Below are 14608 nucleotides of genomic sequence, written 5' to 3' on the forward strand. Positions count from 1 at the left end.
TTGCGGTATGCGGGCCTCTCACTGTTGTGGCCTCTCCCGTTGCGGAGCACAGGCTCCGGACGCGCAGGCTTAGCGGCCATGGTTCACGGGCCCAGCCGCTCCGTGGCATGTGGGATCCTCCCGGACCGGGGCACGAACCGGTGTCCCCTGCATCGGCAGGCGGACTCTCAACCACTGCGCCACCAGGGAAGCCCAGGATACTTATTAATTGCAAAGGAAAAGAGTAACTTGACAGTTGAGAAGCTGGTAGACACTGCCTTAAGCAAGTAAAGTTAACGTCACCAACAATGAGACATATCAACATCCCAGTGTCTCCTGATACGATGCATTGAGAAGGAAACATCACTTTTGTGGGATTCTTTCCCAAGCTGCTCAACTTCCGTCTAATCATGAGGAAATATTGAACAAACCCATAATGTTAGGTGTTCTACAAAACCAGTACTCTTCAAAAGTATTAAGGTCATGAAAGATTAAGGAAGACAGGAATTGTCACAGAGTGGAAGAGACCAAGGAGACATGACTAAATGCAATGCAGGATCCTGGCCCAGAAAAAGATTACCAAAAACGCAGCAGGGTGTTTGAACCCGAGTGAATCTGATTCCCAGCCTGGAAAGCAGAACATTTGGGTCTGGATCCACCACAGCCCACTCGAGGATTATATGACCCTGTGGGAATGCTTGCCGCTCTCGGACCTCAGTCTTACTAACTATAAAATTGGTGGTTTCATCCTCCCTTCCCATTCCCCTCCCCCCTTCCGGGCTGCCTTGGAGCTCAGGCTTTGGAAACTACGCAGGCGCGAGAGAGACTGCTTGATTGGCTATTTGTTGTGATGCACCCGCAAATAGAAGCTGCATCTAAGCTCCACCCATTCCTGCCGCGCCTCCACGCACGCAAGTCAGCCCAGGGCACGTCGCCGCCACGCGCGCTCGCACGCATGGTGCGTGGTGACGTCGTGGCGGCGCGGGCGCCATCCCGGAAGCGCGAGCAAGGCCGCCAGATGTGCAGGTGCTGCTGCCACCGACGCCGGGGCCGAGTTCGGGGTGGGGCTGGGGACGCAGGGGCCTCTGGGGAGCCGGGCCGGGTCGGGAGCGGTCCTCGGGTTGTAGCGGGGTGGGGCGCGCCGCTGGCAACATCTGGGCACCCCTCCTGCGCACAGGTCTCAGTTTCCCCGTCTGCGCGGTGGACGCGCGGGCGGCGCCATGGGCCGAGTATGGATCCGAGGCGCGGGAGTTGGGGCCGCCTGTGTTCAGGCTGTGCCGTGTCTCCCGGAATCGGGCGTTGACCTGCTTGGGCCTCAGTTTCCCGCTTCACAGGGGCGGGGCATGAGGGGATTTGTGAGCCCCGCCCCGCCTCGCGGGTTTTGCTGAGCTTGGGCAGCCAAATTAAATTCTGTTAAATGACTTGGGTGGAGTTGCGGCGCCTCTCCGTATTGGTGTGTGACCTGAGCCCACCCCTGGGAGCCTTTGGTGCCCTCGGAGATGCCCTTGTAGGGGAGACTGGGGATTAAATGAAGTGCTATATAAGTGTTTGTTCTGTATTCTTGGAAGCACTAGGGAGGCCCTCATTAGAATACTGATTCCCGGGCCCTGTCCTAGGATTTCTTCACACTCCACTTGGAGAAACTGACTGCTCCGAGCCCAGCACCTCTTAGCACTATTGGTTTTAGTCCCCACAGACAGCATTGTGAGATTCAGATTCTTTGTTATACCTATTTTCTGGGTGAGAAAATGGATCTAGGAAGTGAGGTGACTCTCCCAAGGTCACACAGTCTCCCTCTCTGCGTGTGTCCCCCATAAATATATTTGGAGCAGGGATCAGAGCCCATGCTGGGTCATTTCCACTCTGTATGTGGGCCAGATTAGCAGTTAGTCAGGGAAGGCTTCCTGTGAGAGGCAGCTGGTGGGGGAGTGTGCCTTGAATCCCTCAGCCCTCACATCTGGGAGCCAGAGACAGGAAAGAGCCCATCTTTGTAGCAGAACCATTTCCCACAGGTCCATATCCTGCACCTGCCAGGCTCTAGCTGTGGGCTTCCCGCCACATTCTGTCCTTTGAGAGCCCAAGTGTCCTCTTTATACATGATCTTCTTTGGAAATGTGGAGGGTGTGGGTGTCCATGCCTGGCACATAGAAGGAGCTCAAACATGGTGATTGGGGAGGTGGTGGATTTCGTCAGGTGTGGCAGTTTATCTCCAGAAGGCACGTAATGGCTGCAAACTGATAGCCAGATTCTGGGCACAAATAGATACGTACTTTTGGCCTCTATGGTGTTGGGGTAAGAAAAATATTAGTTGCTAACATTTGTAAATGAGGCGATTTCACAGGAAAAAGAAATCCATATTTCAGGTTTATTTCTGGAAACAATCAGAAGTCTGGCAGGAATCAGGTGCTGCAAGAAGCAGCTGTCCTGTCACAGGTAGCTACTGAACGTCATAGTCACATATTTGTGGATCCTGTGGTCTGTGGGTGTTTGAGTTGTGACCCATGTTCACTGGCTGTGCGACAACGGCCTAGTTCCTCAGTCTCTGAGCCTCAATTTTCTCATGTATAAATAAGGATGGTAACAATTGCCAGGGTTTGAAATTGGTGTCTTGTTTAATATACAGTAGGTGCTAAATAAAGAGGAGGGTAGTTAAGTGGGCTCCGAAAGCCCTTCCTGATCCTGTGTGTGAATCTTAACCAATTGCAAGTGGGCCTTTCAGTCGACGATTAAACGTGCAGACCTCAGAGCCAAGCTATGTCAGGATTCTGGGTTTTTCCTGAACCTCCTTAGGAGGGTCAGTGCTGAAGCTGTGGTCCCTCCTGCCCTAGCATGGTCCAGGAAGTCCCCACCTGCTGGGATAGCATCTGTGTGCCAGGGAAGCTGGGAGCCAAGAGCCACAGAGCCATCTGGGTTGCTGGGGCCCACAGCCTGGCTGCCAGTGCCTGAAATTCTTGGCTTTAACTTGCTGATATAAGTCTAGCTTCAGAGCTGAGTTTGAAAGGTTCTGTTTGCCTTCATCAAACTAAATTCGGGCAATCCCTTGCTGTGAACAAGGTTCTGGGCTGGGCTCTGGAGACAGAGCAACGAGCAAGAAAGAACACACGCCTCTGTTCTATTGGAGCTAATGTTGCTGTGGGGGTGACAGGCAAAAGGGTTAACTGATAACTAAGATAATTTCAGGAAGCGATGAGACAGTGGAGCAATTAAAAAAAGGTGAAGTGATAAGTGACCAGAATAGGGGTAGTCATCAAAGACCTCTTGGGAGAAAAGGCATTGGAGGGGGTGATGATTTGAGGGGGCAGCCAGGAGGAGGGGGGCAGGTCAATGCAGGAGGAAGGTGCCTGTAGCTTTGGGCACATGGAGAGGGGCAGGTGTGGAGGTGGGAGGGGTGATGGGATTGTGATGTGCTTGGGTGCAAGTTATAAATAGGAGCTCCTGTGGTTCTCGAAACACCCCCGAGTTCCTGGCATGACAAAGCTGAGGCTCAGGTGGCATGACCCACTTACGGACAGGTGGCCTGTGGGGTTCCCAGCCCCTCCTCTCCATCCCACCTCCCCCCACTTCCTGATGCAGACTGAAAACACTTTCTTCCTGCCTGTTTCAGGCAGCGGAGGAGGAGGAAGAGATGGACCCCCCGGACTCGGCCTCGAGGGTCTTCTGTAGCCGCATCCTGAGCATGGTGAATGCAGACGATGTCAACGCCATCATCCTGGCCCAGAAGAACATGTGAGTGGAAGCCAAGGGCCCTGGGCCCCCGGTATGGGAAGGAATCCACTTGCTGGCCAGCATTCTTGCCCTGCCCGCCTCTGCCCCGGGCCCACACTGGTGATAAAATGAAGGAAATGAGCAAATCTGTTGGCTGGCTCCAAAGTAAATTCCTTCCTGGTCTGAAGGCGAGGCCTTGGCACAGGAAGCAGGGCTCTGGGACAGTTTCGCAGCTGCGGACAGTTTGGCGGGGACCATAGCAGCTCCTTTCCCGAGGCCTGGGGTGGGGAGACTTGAGGGGGATAAGGAAGGAACTGCTGGGGGATTTAAGGGAGCCAGTCGACTCACTTCCTGTTGGGAACCTGTTCTCTCAGAGCCTAGGCTGTCTCTGTGGAGCACCCAGGGTCACTTGGAAGGGCTGTGAATGGCCTTTGCCCTCTTTGGGGCTTGGCACTGTGTCCACAATAGCCTCACCCTAATTCCGGCCTGCTCTGTGGGGAAGAAGGGCTGACACAACCTTCGGGGGGGAACATGGTCTCCTGGGGCTTCATTTTTGTGTCTTTAAGCCAAAGGCTCTTCCTTCCATTTACAACACAGCACAGACCTGATACCTTACCTTTCTTGCCCTGTGACAGTGGTGCTGGATATGTCTGGGTCTCAGCATACCCATCTCCCTCCTAGGTCTTTAGTTCAGATTCAGACCTGACCCTGGGGAACTCCCAGACTGAGGGGAGACAAAATCAGACTTGAACCTTCCTGGTCTCGGGGTATCAGGGCTGGGCAAGAGAAAGAAGCTGGGGCTAGGGGAGTCAGAGTGTCAAAGAGTCTACTTGAGGGAGAGGGTTAAGGCTACATGAGAAAGGTACACTTGAGTAGGATTTTTGAGTAGGGTTTTGAAAGTTGAATAGGAGTTTGCTAGCTGGCTCAAACACCAGGTAGAGCTCCACAAGACAAGGGAATGGTCTACGCAAAGGTCATGGAGCAGGAAAGGGCCTAGCAGGATCAGTTGGCAGGGACCTGGAGGCTGAGCAGAGGAGTCGGTGCCCTTTTTCCGCCACCAGGCTGGACCGCTTTGAGAAGACAAACGAGATGCTGCTCAACTTCAACAACCTGTCAAGTGCCCGCCTGCAGCAGATGAGCGAGCGCTTTCTGCACCACACAAGGACCCTGGTGGAGATGAAACGGGACCTGGACAGCATCTTCCGCAGGATCAGGTGGGTGCTTGGCTCTCCAGTCTCTGCCTCCTGCTCTGAGCCTCTGAGCCTAAAAAGAGGGTTCCTCCTCTTTTCAATAAGGGCCGTCCTCTCCACATAGCAGGGCGGTGGGGAGATTCAGCTTGTTTTACGAGGCTTCATTGCACACTTAGTATTAGAGAAGATCTGAAAATCTTGGAGTTTCTCAATTTAAATTTTATTCCTTTTTTGAAAATGCAACATAGTGCCAGACCCATAATGCAAAAGGCAGGCAGGAGCAGACAGTGAAAGGCTAGCCTTATGTCCCCCTTGGCCTCCACCCAGGACTTCTCTCAAGAGGAAAATGAGATTGCCAGATTTTGCGGGTCCTTCTCAAGCTGGTTTCCATGAGGACAGAGAAAGACGATGTCCAAGTCCCTAGCCACATAGAATGCTTGACACGGCCCCCGGAGCTCCTATCACCACTGCTGCCGTTAACAACTGCTGCTGGGGCTCCGAGGCCTGGAACAAGCTGGCACTACAGCTGTATTTCTGGCTGACTGTGCTGCTTCTTCTTTTCCGGGGGCAGCCGCATCTGCTGGCAGAGCAGGTGCCACAGATTGAGGGCAACATGTTTCCTTGGAGCATGCTCTGTGCAGAAATCACAAGACAGGCCGGATAAATCCTTTATCAAAGCGTATCTTTTCTGGGGCATCTCACCAGGCTGGTTGCCCACGTGTGATGTTGCAGGGGTGGAAGTAGAGTAGGAACCACAAGGGTTGACACCTTTTGTGTGTATCTGTGTCACTCAGGAAGGAGATAAGTGTGTCCACCCAGGCAGGGATGCAGCAGCAGCAGTGGTACTTCGGGGGAGGGGGTTGGGGGGGACAGTGCTGGCTGGCCATAGTCAAGGGTGAGAGACTGCTCTGAAGAGCCTTTTGTAATTCTTTGTAAACAGAACTGCGTTACTTCAGGTAAAAAGGAAAAACCAGGTTAAAAAGGGAAGCAGGTGCTTCTCTGTGAAGTTCAGTTTAGTGAGTGCCAGTGTTCGGTGTTTGGGGTGTGGATAGTCAGCACTCCTGGCCCCCACAGACATCCTCACCCCGGGGATGGAGAGACAAGCTAGGACAAGTCACCCAGAGGAGTGCCTGTTGAGGCAAGGGGAAGGGAAGCTTCCTGGAAGGTTGTCCTGGTAGAAGAGGTTTAGACATGAGGCATTGCAGGTAGAGGGCCCAGCCAGCACGCAGAGCCAGCACCAAGGACACGCAGAAGTTGGGTGACAGCTGGGTAGCTGCCATCCATCCCGGGGGTGGGAGGTCCGCCGGCTGAGCGCCCAGTCCTACCTCCAGCCCTGGAGCAGAGTATGACAAGCAGTGACGGGGAGGTTCCTGGCCTGCACCGGGCCCAGCCTGCACACTCTGCAGGTTCAGCCCTGTGTGCCTTCCCTTCCCCTGCAGGACACTGAAAGGGAAGCTGGCCAGGCAGCACCCGGAGGCCTTCAGCCGTAAGTGTCACCCAGAGCTCCTACATCCCGCTTCTGGGCTCTGTGCCCTTGGATGCCAGGGCCCTCAGCCCAGGGCTGGCTTCTGGAAGGTCACCTCAAGGGCTGACACCAAGCCCGGGCCCTAGTGGGCAGTGGGTCCAGTAAGACCTGGGGCAGGGGCGGGAGTGCTGGCCTGATCTTCTTGGCAATCTGCGGAGCAGGTGTTGGGACTAGAGCCTCCTCCCTTGGGGGAGGTCACACGAGGGAATGTGGACAAGAATGATGACAGTCCTTAGCCCAGTGAATGTCACGTACTCCTACGAGCCAGGCTGTTACCCACAAACACCTATGAGGTGGGGACTGTGCCCAGAGGGGCAGTGACTTGTCAGAGGAAGCACAGCGTCCTCCATGCTGAGCTTCAGTTTACCCAGTCTGCAGAATGGGCCAACAGCTCCCCACTCCAGGGCCGCTGACAACCACAGGCATAAAGGCAATGCCATCATTCCCAGTTTATAGAGCAGGGAGCTGAGACACGGGCAGGTGAGGGGCCTGGCCCAGGTGACACAGTCAAGAGGGCAGAGCCAGGCTCAGACTTGCCCCCAGGGCCCACATAGGCCTAACCCCAGAGAACCTGAGTCTTTACCTTATCTCACCTTAAAGAGAGGCCTCTCACCTGCTTGGACCTCGGTTTCCTCATCTGTAAAATGAACCAAGTTATGTCCCATGGGGTGGGGGTAGCTGTCAGGGGTCCCGGGCCCAGTTAATCCCTCATCACAGTGCCTGGCATGGTGACTAAGCCAACTCCTGGGCCTCCTTCCCCCAGACATCCCGGAGGCGTCCCTCCTGGAAGACGAGGATGAAGACCCCATCCCGCCCAGCACCACAACAACCATTGCCACCTCGGAACAGAGCACAGGCTCATGTGACACCAGCCCCGACACAGTCTCGCCCTCCCTCAGCCCCGGCTTCGAGGACCTGTCCCACGTCCGGCCCGGCTCCCCTGCCATCAATGGCCACAGCCATACAGATGACGAGGAGACGCCGGGCGAGTAGCCCTACTCCCAGGAGCTCAGACGGGTCTCAGGGCAGCAGTGGTGCCACTGCCCAGATGTCTGAGGTGGCAGTGGGTAACGCTGCCTTGAGACAGTCAGCTTTGCCACCGTACTCTGTCATTTGGGGCTCACTGGGGGACAAGTCTCCCTCCCTGGGGTATGGAATTCCTGGGGATCTATCATTCCCCCTCCTTCCTCACTGAGAACATCTCTCTTCTGTAGACCCCTCTGCCAGGCCAGGGGATGACCAGTCCAGCTGGAGTCGGGTTGGGTGCAGAGCCAGGCCTGAGGTCTGCTCTGAGCAACACCTAAAGGTTCCCAGAGACCAGAGCCAGATGTCCTCTGTCCCAGCACCCTGGTCAGGACCTCCTCAAGGTGGCCAAGCACTGTCATGTCTGAGTTCACCCCAGCCCACCCCTGTGCCTACTAATTCTGGTCTCCTTGCCCCTTCCTCCAATGACAGTATTGAATACTTTCTCCAATCATTATCTCAAAGAGGTTTCTGAGACAGTTGTAGAAGCCTCAAGGCATAGATTAGCCATCCCCTCAGCACCGAGCCTGGTTAGGCCCTGTTTCTCGGACCAGAGGTGTGGACCCTGAGGGCCCAGCAGGCTTCTCCTGGGGCCTCCGTGGAGCAAGCCGAGCCACCTCGGAGAACAGAGTTAAGCAGAATATTTTTGTACCCGATGTTTACAGATGCTGTTGGGAAGTTATCAATAAAAAGACTCTGTTACTAAAAAGGGAAGGGTGCACCTAGCAGTGGCTTCCTTCCATCCTTGGGCCCAGCAGTCCAGAATGGGGGCAAGTGCTGGATGTGGGACAGGATGGTTATGGACAGCCAGGCACCACTGAGCTGGAAAGAAGTGGGCTGCTGTGTTTTGAGTGGGAGTCTCCAGTGGTGGCAACCATAATAACCCCACTTCCTGTCACCAACCAGGCCTTCAAATGTGCTATTCCCAGTGCCCACAACATTATTCCTTTACCTCCTTGAGTAACTCCTCCTCCAAATCTCAGCCCTAAGGTGGGCTCCTCAAGGAGCTGGGGTCTCATTCCCCATCAGACACTCTCACAGAGTCCCCTCATCTTTGGAGCACTTAGAAATTATGTTATTAAAGGCCTCTTCCCAGACTTCAGAGTGTCTGCTTTTGCCTGGTCCATAGGGGGCGCCGGGAAGTGTTCAAGGAAATAAGGTACGCTGCCAAACCCGCAGGTATCTTCTCAGTTCTCACCGCTTTCCGGCGCCCAGCACTTTTTAGCCATCCTTGAGTCTCCTCCGTCTTATATCCTAAACAGACCCTGGGTCCCACCCCATTTCCTTGGGTGAATGCACCACCCCACCTGCTCTCCGTGCTCCTGTACGGACCCGCCCTTTAATCCATCTGTGCACAGCGGCCGGCCTCCAGTGGCTCCAACACGTTCGGCCCTTACGCCGCCTCCTGCCTCGACCCTTGCGTCTTGGACCCACAGACCCTCTGCTTAATGCCTCCACTTTAGCACAAAACAGTTTCCCGTACTCTGTTGAAATATTTCCGGAGCACCCGCTACGTTCGGGCAGTCTTCAGGCGGCCTGGAAACAGCGAGCAGAAACACCAGGAAAGGTGCGGCCTTATTCCTACGTGACGCGACGGGCGGAGCTCGCACCCCGAGGCAGGTGGGCAGCGGCCGCTCACAGGCACCTCGGCTTCGTGCGCCCGCACGCAACATAGGGGCGGGGCGGGGCCGAGGGCGGGGCGCGGCGCGGCGCGGATTGTGACGCAGACGCGCAGCGTGCTCGGTGCGCAGGCGCCCTCGGCGGCGAATCGGCGGTTTCCGGTTCAACCGCCCTCTTTCTCGTCAACGAGACGACGGAGCAGGTACGTGATGGCCTGGGCAGGGTTGGGCGGTAGCCTGCGGGGGCCCAGGCAGCAGAGGAGGCGGCCTGGACTCCGTCTAGGCGAGCTAGGCCCTGTGGGGCGGCTTAGCAAGGCACACTGGGCCGGGTTCCGAGCCCGAACTGGGCCCCGGGAGGGAAGCCGGCCTTTGGAAGAGGAGCCTGCCCGCTCCGCCGGCCCCAGCTATCTGACGAGGCTTTGGGGCGAGGATGTGTCCTTCGGGGCAGATCCGATTTAATGGGGAGGAGTATTAACTGTAACTTTGTCTCGTGGCAGACACTCTGCCAGTCCATTTAAAAATACTAAGCCTTTGAGTTGGGTCTCTGTCTCCTTTTCTAAATCTGTAAGTAGAGTCTGGTAGTAGCAGCCGTTTTCTAGACTTGGAAAGTGAAAAAACGGAAATACCTGTGTAAACAAGTATCAGGCACGTGGTTGGCTGTTGTTACTTATGGATTGGATCAAAGGCAGGAAATGTGGTCTGAGGATTAGGGCGTAACCCAGAAGGAAGTTTTGGGTGTCTGAGCTTGGAATTAGGAGAAGGGACTGTAGGGAGGAAAGCTTGTGTGTTGGGGGGCTGCTACTAAGATGGGATTCCCACCCCGGCTGCAGGAAGACTGGGGGCTGGCGGAGGAGAGGAAGGATGGGACCTCCAGACCGTTCTTGGCAAGGTGGTGCCGTAGACCTGTACTTTTCATTCCATCTTTAAAGACGAAGCTGCTGGCTTGCAGGGTGGAAGGAAACAGGCACTGGGGCAGGCCTGCATTTGAAGTCGATGCCAGCACAGGGCTGTCAGGAACTAAGGCTGGCCAGCCTGTGAGCTCGGGCTGCTCAGACCTTCAGTGCTCACTACTCCATCCGGCCATTCTCCCCCCTGTCTCCCTAGCAGACGCAGAGATGCAGATCTTTGTGAAGACCTTGACGGGCAAGACCATCACTCTAGAGGTCGAGCCCAGTGACACCATTGAGAATGTCAAAGCTAAAATCCAAGACAAGGAGGGTGAGTTGGGTTGGGGCTGGGTGCTCCGCAAAATAGGGGCCCTTCAGCGCTGAGGATCTGCTGTCCCTTGGCGAATGGGTGCTTGAACAGATCTCAGCCATGCCAGTGCTTCCCCTGTGTGATCTTGGGAAGGTAGCTTGTCCGCTCTACCTCATTTTCCCTTTTGACAGTTGGGTGATCCTGGCACAGCCCTGTGGAGGGAGGGGAGATCTGCTGGTAGTATTCTTCCCAGAGCTTTAGTAACTGAAGTGCTCTCTTCTTAGGCATTCCACCTGACCAGCAGCGTCTGATTTTCGCGGGCAAACAGCTGGAGGATGGCCGCACTCTGTCAGACTATAATATCCAGAAAGGTACGGGGGTGGGGTGGCTAGACAGGACCTCAGTGAGGCCTAGGACCCAGGATGGGTAGCTGACAGCCTCTTCAGCACCGGGAGGGGGCTGTAGAGGAGGATTGTTCTTAAGGTGAGGATCAGATAGGGCTAGGGAGTATTGCTTTGTAAGGTACTGTTTCCATCGCTGGAAAGCCATCTCAAGATCTCCACCAGGATTTCCAAATGGCGATGGTTTCTCATGTTCTTATTCACTTTTTTTCTTTAATTCTTGTGTTTCTCAGCGTGGTTACTGTAAAGAAAATCGGCACCACTTTTTGCAGCAAAAGATTTAAATGTCTTACCTAGGAAAATAAAAGGTCGTCCTCGCACCACTTAGAAATTGCCTTGCCCTTGGGGAAACCCAGATGGACACCACTGTTGATGTATATTTATATTAGTCTCAGCCTCCCCGAGGACTGGTGGGAAATAAAAACGTGGAGGTTCTGTGGGGTGGGCTGGGCTGGTGTGTCCATCTACACATAGAACATGCAACGGATTCCGATGTGTCCCTGTCACACATGAGAAGCTCTGGTCTGCAGGGCACTGGAGGCTGCCCTGCACCTGTGGGACTGAGGTGGTGAGCCTAGGCTCAGTCACTGTCTCTCTCTGCCCTTCGTTTCCTATAGAGTCCACCCTGCACCTGGTGCTTCGTCTGCGAGGTGGCATCATCGAGCCTTCCCTTCGCCAGCTCGCTCAGAAATACAACTGCGACAAGATGATCTGCCGCAAGTATGTACTCTTCAGATTGGGGGTGTGGGCTGGCCCTGGTGGGGGTCGGGATGTGCCCTCACGACTCGCTCGTGTCCTCGCACAGGTGTTACGCTCGCCTGCACCCCCGTGCTGTCAACTGCCGCAAGAAGAAGTGTGGCCACACCAACAACCTGCGCCCCAAGAAGAAGGTCAAATAAGCCCCCTCCACCGGCTGCTTCTTTGCCCGCAGGGTGGCCTCCTGCCTAAGCCCCATGGCCCTGGGGCCTCAGTAAAGTTTCCCTTTCGTTGACTGGAGCAGTAACTGGTGTCCATGTGGTTGGTCTGTCCAGTGGGGAGGTGGCTGAGGTGCGGGCATCTCCCTTAGGGACTTCCTGTCAGTCAGTTCTTCATAGCTCTTGGGGGTCCTCTGTCCTGGGTTCCAGTTGTCTTACCAGTAAAGTGGGCTGTGGTCTCTGCCCTTCATGTCTGAAGTTGTCATAACCACAGCACAGGCAAGTCTCCCTCCTGGCCCTCTGCCACGTAGCCTAAGTGAGCCCGACCATCTGGATTTTGTCACCTGTAATATGGGAATAAAGACCTCAGCCTAGGGACTGGTGGGACCTGCTCAGGCACGTTAACAACCCTCACGTCTGGGGCCTGGAGGTGTTCGGGTGTAGGTGGATGGCGGGGTAGGAAGGAACACCCTACCTAGCGTAAAATACCTGTTCTCAATTTTGACTGACCTTTAGGAGCTCCTGGGTCCCACCCAAGACTGATGTCTGCCAGGTGAGGGCTGGTAGTGCCCTGACAACACCATGCTTCTGCTTGTCTTGGGGTGATTGGGGCTTCCTGTAGGTGACAACCCAGGCCTAGACGGTGATGCTTGAGAACAGCTGAGACCTGGAGTGCCAGCTAAAGGCTGTCACTTCAGGCCTCAGTTGAGTTTCATTTTTGTCAGTTGCCCCCTCCTCCCTAAGGCCAGGCCACCACCATCTTTCTGGTCTACCCTGTGTCCACTCCTGGAGGAGGAAGGGAGGAGGAAGCTTCCTGAAGCTCAAACTAGGCAGTTTATGTCCAGCTCCCAGGCCTTCTCTGTACTTAATAGGAACTCTCCCATCCCCCACCCTTGACCTCAGGCCTGCACCAGACTCCCGCCTCAGGGCCTTTTGCACAGGCCCCCCTCTTCAAAGCAGTTCACACAGAACCTGTGGGTGCCAGTGACTTGAATTCTCCAGTGTCAGAACCTGTGTTCAAATCCCACTCTTGTCACAACCTTGTGGCATTAGATGATGGCTATCACTTCTTGGATTCAATTTTCTTTATATTAGTGGGGATGGGATGTGAGGAAGTGAAGTCGGGTTTTTTTTTTTTTTTTCTCTGTACGCGGGCCTCTCACTGTTGTGGCCTCTCCCGTTGCGGAGCACAGGCTCCGGACGCACAGGCTCGGCGGCCATGGGTCCCGGGCCCAGCCGCTCCGCGGCATGTGGGATCTTCCCGGACCGGGGCACGAACCCGTGTCCCCTGCGTCGGCAGGCGGACTCTCAACCACTGCGCCACCAGGGAAGCCCTGAAGTCGGGTTTTGACATAGCTGCATAGAAACAAGCCGAAGGACAGCCTTGCTGTATACAGAACCGTACATTTAAGGTCGAAAACGTTAAAGCAGGCGCCGGTCGGGAACAAGCACAGGGGTGGAGGTGGGTGGAGGGTGTCAGGCCTGAGAAGCCCCCAGTCTTCGCTCCCCATTCTTCCCCTGGGGTCTCCAGGTTAGCTGGCCGCCACAAGCTGGCTCCAGAGGCCTCCGGGCCTGCAGGGGGCGCCAGGCGCAGCGGAGCAACCTGCTCCCGGGTGGGACCAGAGCTGCGCAGTCATGATCATCACTGAGGCCGCGGCAGAGTCCGCTGTCCCCGCGGTGCCCGGTGATGCGGAAGCCACTGGAGCCCCGGAGCGCGAGCAGCTGGTGTGGCCCTGGGTGAGCTCGAGCCCGAGCGGGAACAGGCGCGGGGCGGGCGGTGCAGGCGCGGGGGCGCCGGCTTCATACCCTAGCCGTGCCCCTCGCCCCGTAGAAAGATGCCGCGATACGGGCGCTGGTGCAGCGCATCCACCAGTTGCAGGCTGAGCGCGCGCAGGCCTTCCGCCGGCTGGAGGAGTAAGTGAGGGCGTAGGGGAGGGGAGGGGTCAGCCCACAGCCCGCTCCGGGGATGAGCGTGCCTTGGGGGAGGAACTGGGTCCCCACTGGGCCGCGGTGTCAGAGGTGGAGCGGGATTTGCGGGGAGACCAGATCGCTCCCTTCCGCGTGCGCAGGGGTGGGCCCGTCTCGGGTTACCCTGCGGGCGTCAGAACGTCCTCCACACTCTGGGGTTTAGGAGACACTTGGAGGGCTTTCAGGTGGTCGATGCGGGTGCAGGGCCTGAGAGCCGGGGCCGTAGCCTCAGGATCCCCGCCTGCCGCAGAGGCCACCGACAGTACCTGAGCAGCGGCCCGCCCTACGACTTTCCGCGCTACCGGAGCACAGTACACGAGGTGACCCAGGCCTTCGCCGCCGCCTCGCGGGAGGTGCTGGCGGTGGAGGCCGAGCTAGCCGGACCCCGAGCGCAGCCGCTGCTCGCGAGCCACGTGCGCAGGCTGCAGCAGCTGGAGGAGACGCGCCTGGCCACGGTTAGGTCCCGCCCCCCTCCATGTATCCCCCTACTCCTCGTCTTGTCTCTCGGGCCTTGGCCCACTGTGCACCCCTTGGGGGAGGGGCCAGATTCCGTCCCCTCGAACCCCGCCCCTGGCGCCCCAGCACCCCCTCTTCCTGCCCCACCTCAGTCATCCACCAAGTTCACTCGAGAGTCTCAGGGTTAGCCCCCTCCTGTCCGCCCCCACTTTTCATCCAGATCTTTAGTCCCAGGACACGCCCACTCTATCCCAGACCCCGCCCCTACAATGCTCCTACCCCGCCCTGGCTTGTCCCAACGCCCCAGGCCAGGTACTCGACCCCCTGCTGATTGGGGGCCTTGGATTTCCAGGCCAGGTCCTCTTCCGGGTACACCCTCGATCCCAGCCTAGGTTCTGGGCCTGTTCCTCCCGCTAGGGATCCAAGGCCCAGCCTACTCTGCCTCTACAGCCAATCCTGACCAAGATACACTACCATTCCCAGGCCAACTCCACGCGAAGCCACGCCCACATCACTCTACGCTGGGATTCCCAGGCCACGCTGCTTTAGACACCCAATCCCGGTCTACTTCCACCCTGGGATTGTAACTCCCTGGCAGGTCCCTGAGACTCCGCCTACTTCACAACCCTCA

At 56.5% G+C, this 14608-nt stretch overlaps 3 protein-coding genes and 1 long non-coding RNA gene across 14 annotated transcripts in view; 3 read left to right on the top strand and 1 right to left on the bottom strand.

The window, feature by feature from the left end:
• Nucleotides 1-863: 863 nt before the first annotated feature.
• KXD1 (KxDL motif containing 1) lies at nt 864-8912 on the top strand. Of its 2 annotated transcripts, none has more exons than XM_024767227.1 (5): nt 864-1005; nt 3584-3705; nt 4746-4898; nt 6314-6360; nt 7163-8136. In XM_024767227.1, the coding sequence occupies exons 2-5, from the start codon at nt 3605-3607 to the stop codon at nt 7390-7392; spliced, it is 531 nt and encodes a 176-aa protein (XP_024622995.1). In that variant the 5' UTR covers nt 864-1005; nt 3584-3604; the 3' UTR covers nt 7393-8136. The 2 variants fall into 2 exon arrangements, with proteins under 2 accessions (XP_024622995.1, XP_024622996.1); XM_024767228.1 differs by lacking the exon at nt 864-1005 and adding an exon at nt 1019-1040 and having other exon boundaries at nt 7163-8912.
• On the bottom strand, nt 4907-9041 carry LOC112414675 (uncharacterized). Its single transcript, XR_003006208.1, has 3 exons — nt 8906-9041; nt 6993-7036; nt 4907-5507 (listed from the first exon to the last, which is right to left on the bottom strand). It is a non-coding gene; the product is annotated as an uncharacterized LOC112414675 (long non-coding RNA).
• Nucleotides 9042-9200: 159 nt separating this feature from the next.
• UBA52 (ubiquitin A-52 residue ribosomal protein fusion product 1) lies at nt 9201-11642 on the top strand. 2 transcript variants are annotated; one of them, XM_024767230.1, is made up of 5 exons: nt 9201-9244; nt 10149-10259; nt 10523-10609; nt 11257-11359; nt 11445-11642. In XM_024767230.1, exons 2-5 carry the CDS (start codon nt 10157-10159, stop codon nt 11536-11538), a joined length of 387 nt encoding a protein of 128 aa, XP_024622998.1. In that variant the 5' UTR covers nt 9201-9244; nt 10149-10156; the 3' UTR covers nt 11539-11642. The 2 variants fall into 2 exon arrangements, with proteins under 2 accessions (XP_024622998.1, XP_024622997.1); XM_024767229.1 differs by having other exon boundaries at nt 9203-9244; nt 10146-10259.
• Nucleotides 11643-12773: 1131 nt separating this feature from the next.
• Nucleotides 12774-14608, top strand: part of REX1BD (required for excision 1-B domain containing) — a 3111-nt gene continuing 1276 nt past the window's right edge. Inside the window, exons 1-3 of one of the 9 annotated variants that reach the window (XR_003006209.1) lie at nt 12774-13290; nt 13385-13467; nt 13685-13976. Coding sequence is in view for 8 of the 9 variants with exons in the window: in XM_024767232.1 (XP_024623000.1) it covers nt 13189-13290; nt 13385-13467; nt 13685-13976 (477 nt within the window). In the remaining variant the exon portion in view is untranslated. The remainder of the gene's footprint in view (nt 13291-13384; nt 13468-13684; nt 13977-14608) is intronic. The other 8 variants (XM_024767233.1, XM_024767235.1, XM_024767232.1 and 5 more) reach the window with 8 other exon arrangements.

Source organism: Neophocaena asiaeorientalis, unplaced genomic scaffold (assembly GCF_003031525.2).
Source record: "Neophocaena asiaeorientalis asiaeorientalis breed wild unplaced genomic scaffold, Neophocaena_asiaeorientalis_V1.1 scaffold87, whole genome shotgun sequence".
Taxonomy (NCBI): domain Eukaryota; kingdom Metazoa; phylum Chordata; class Mammalia; order Artiodactyla; family Phocoenidae; genus Neophocaena; species Neophocaena asiaeorientalis.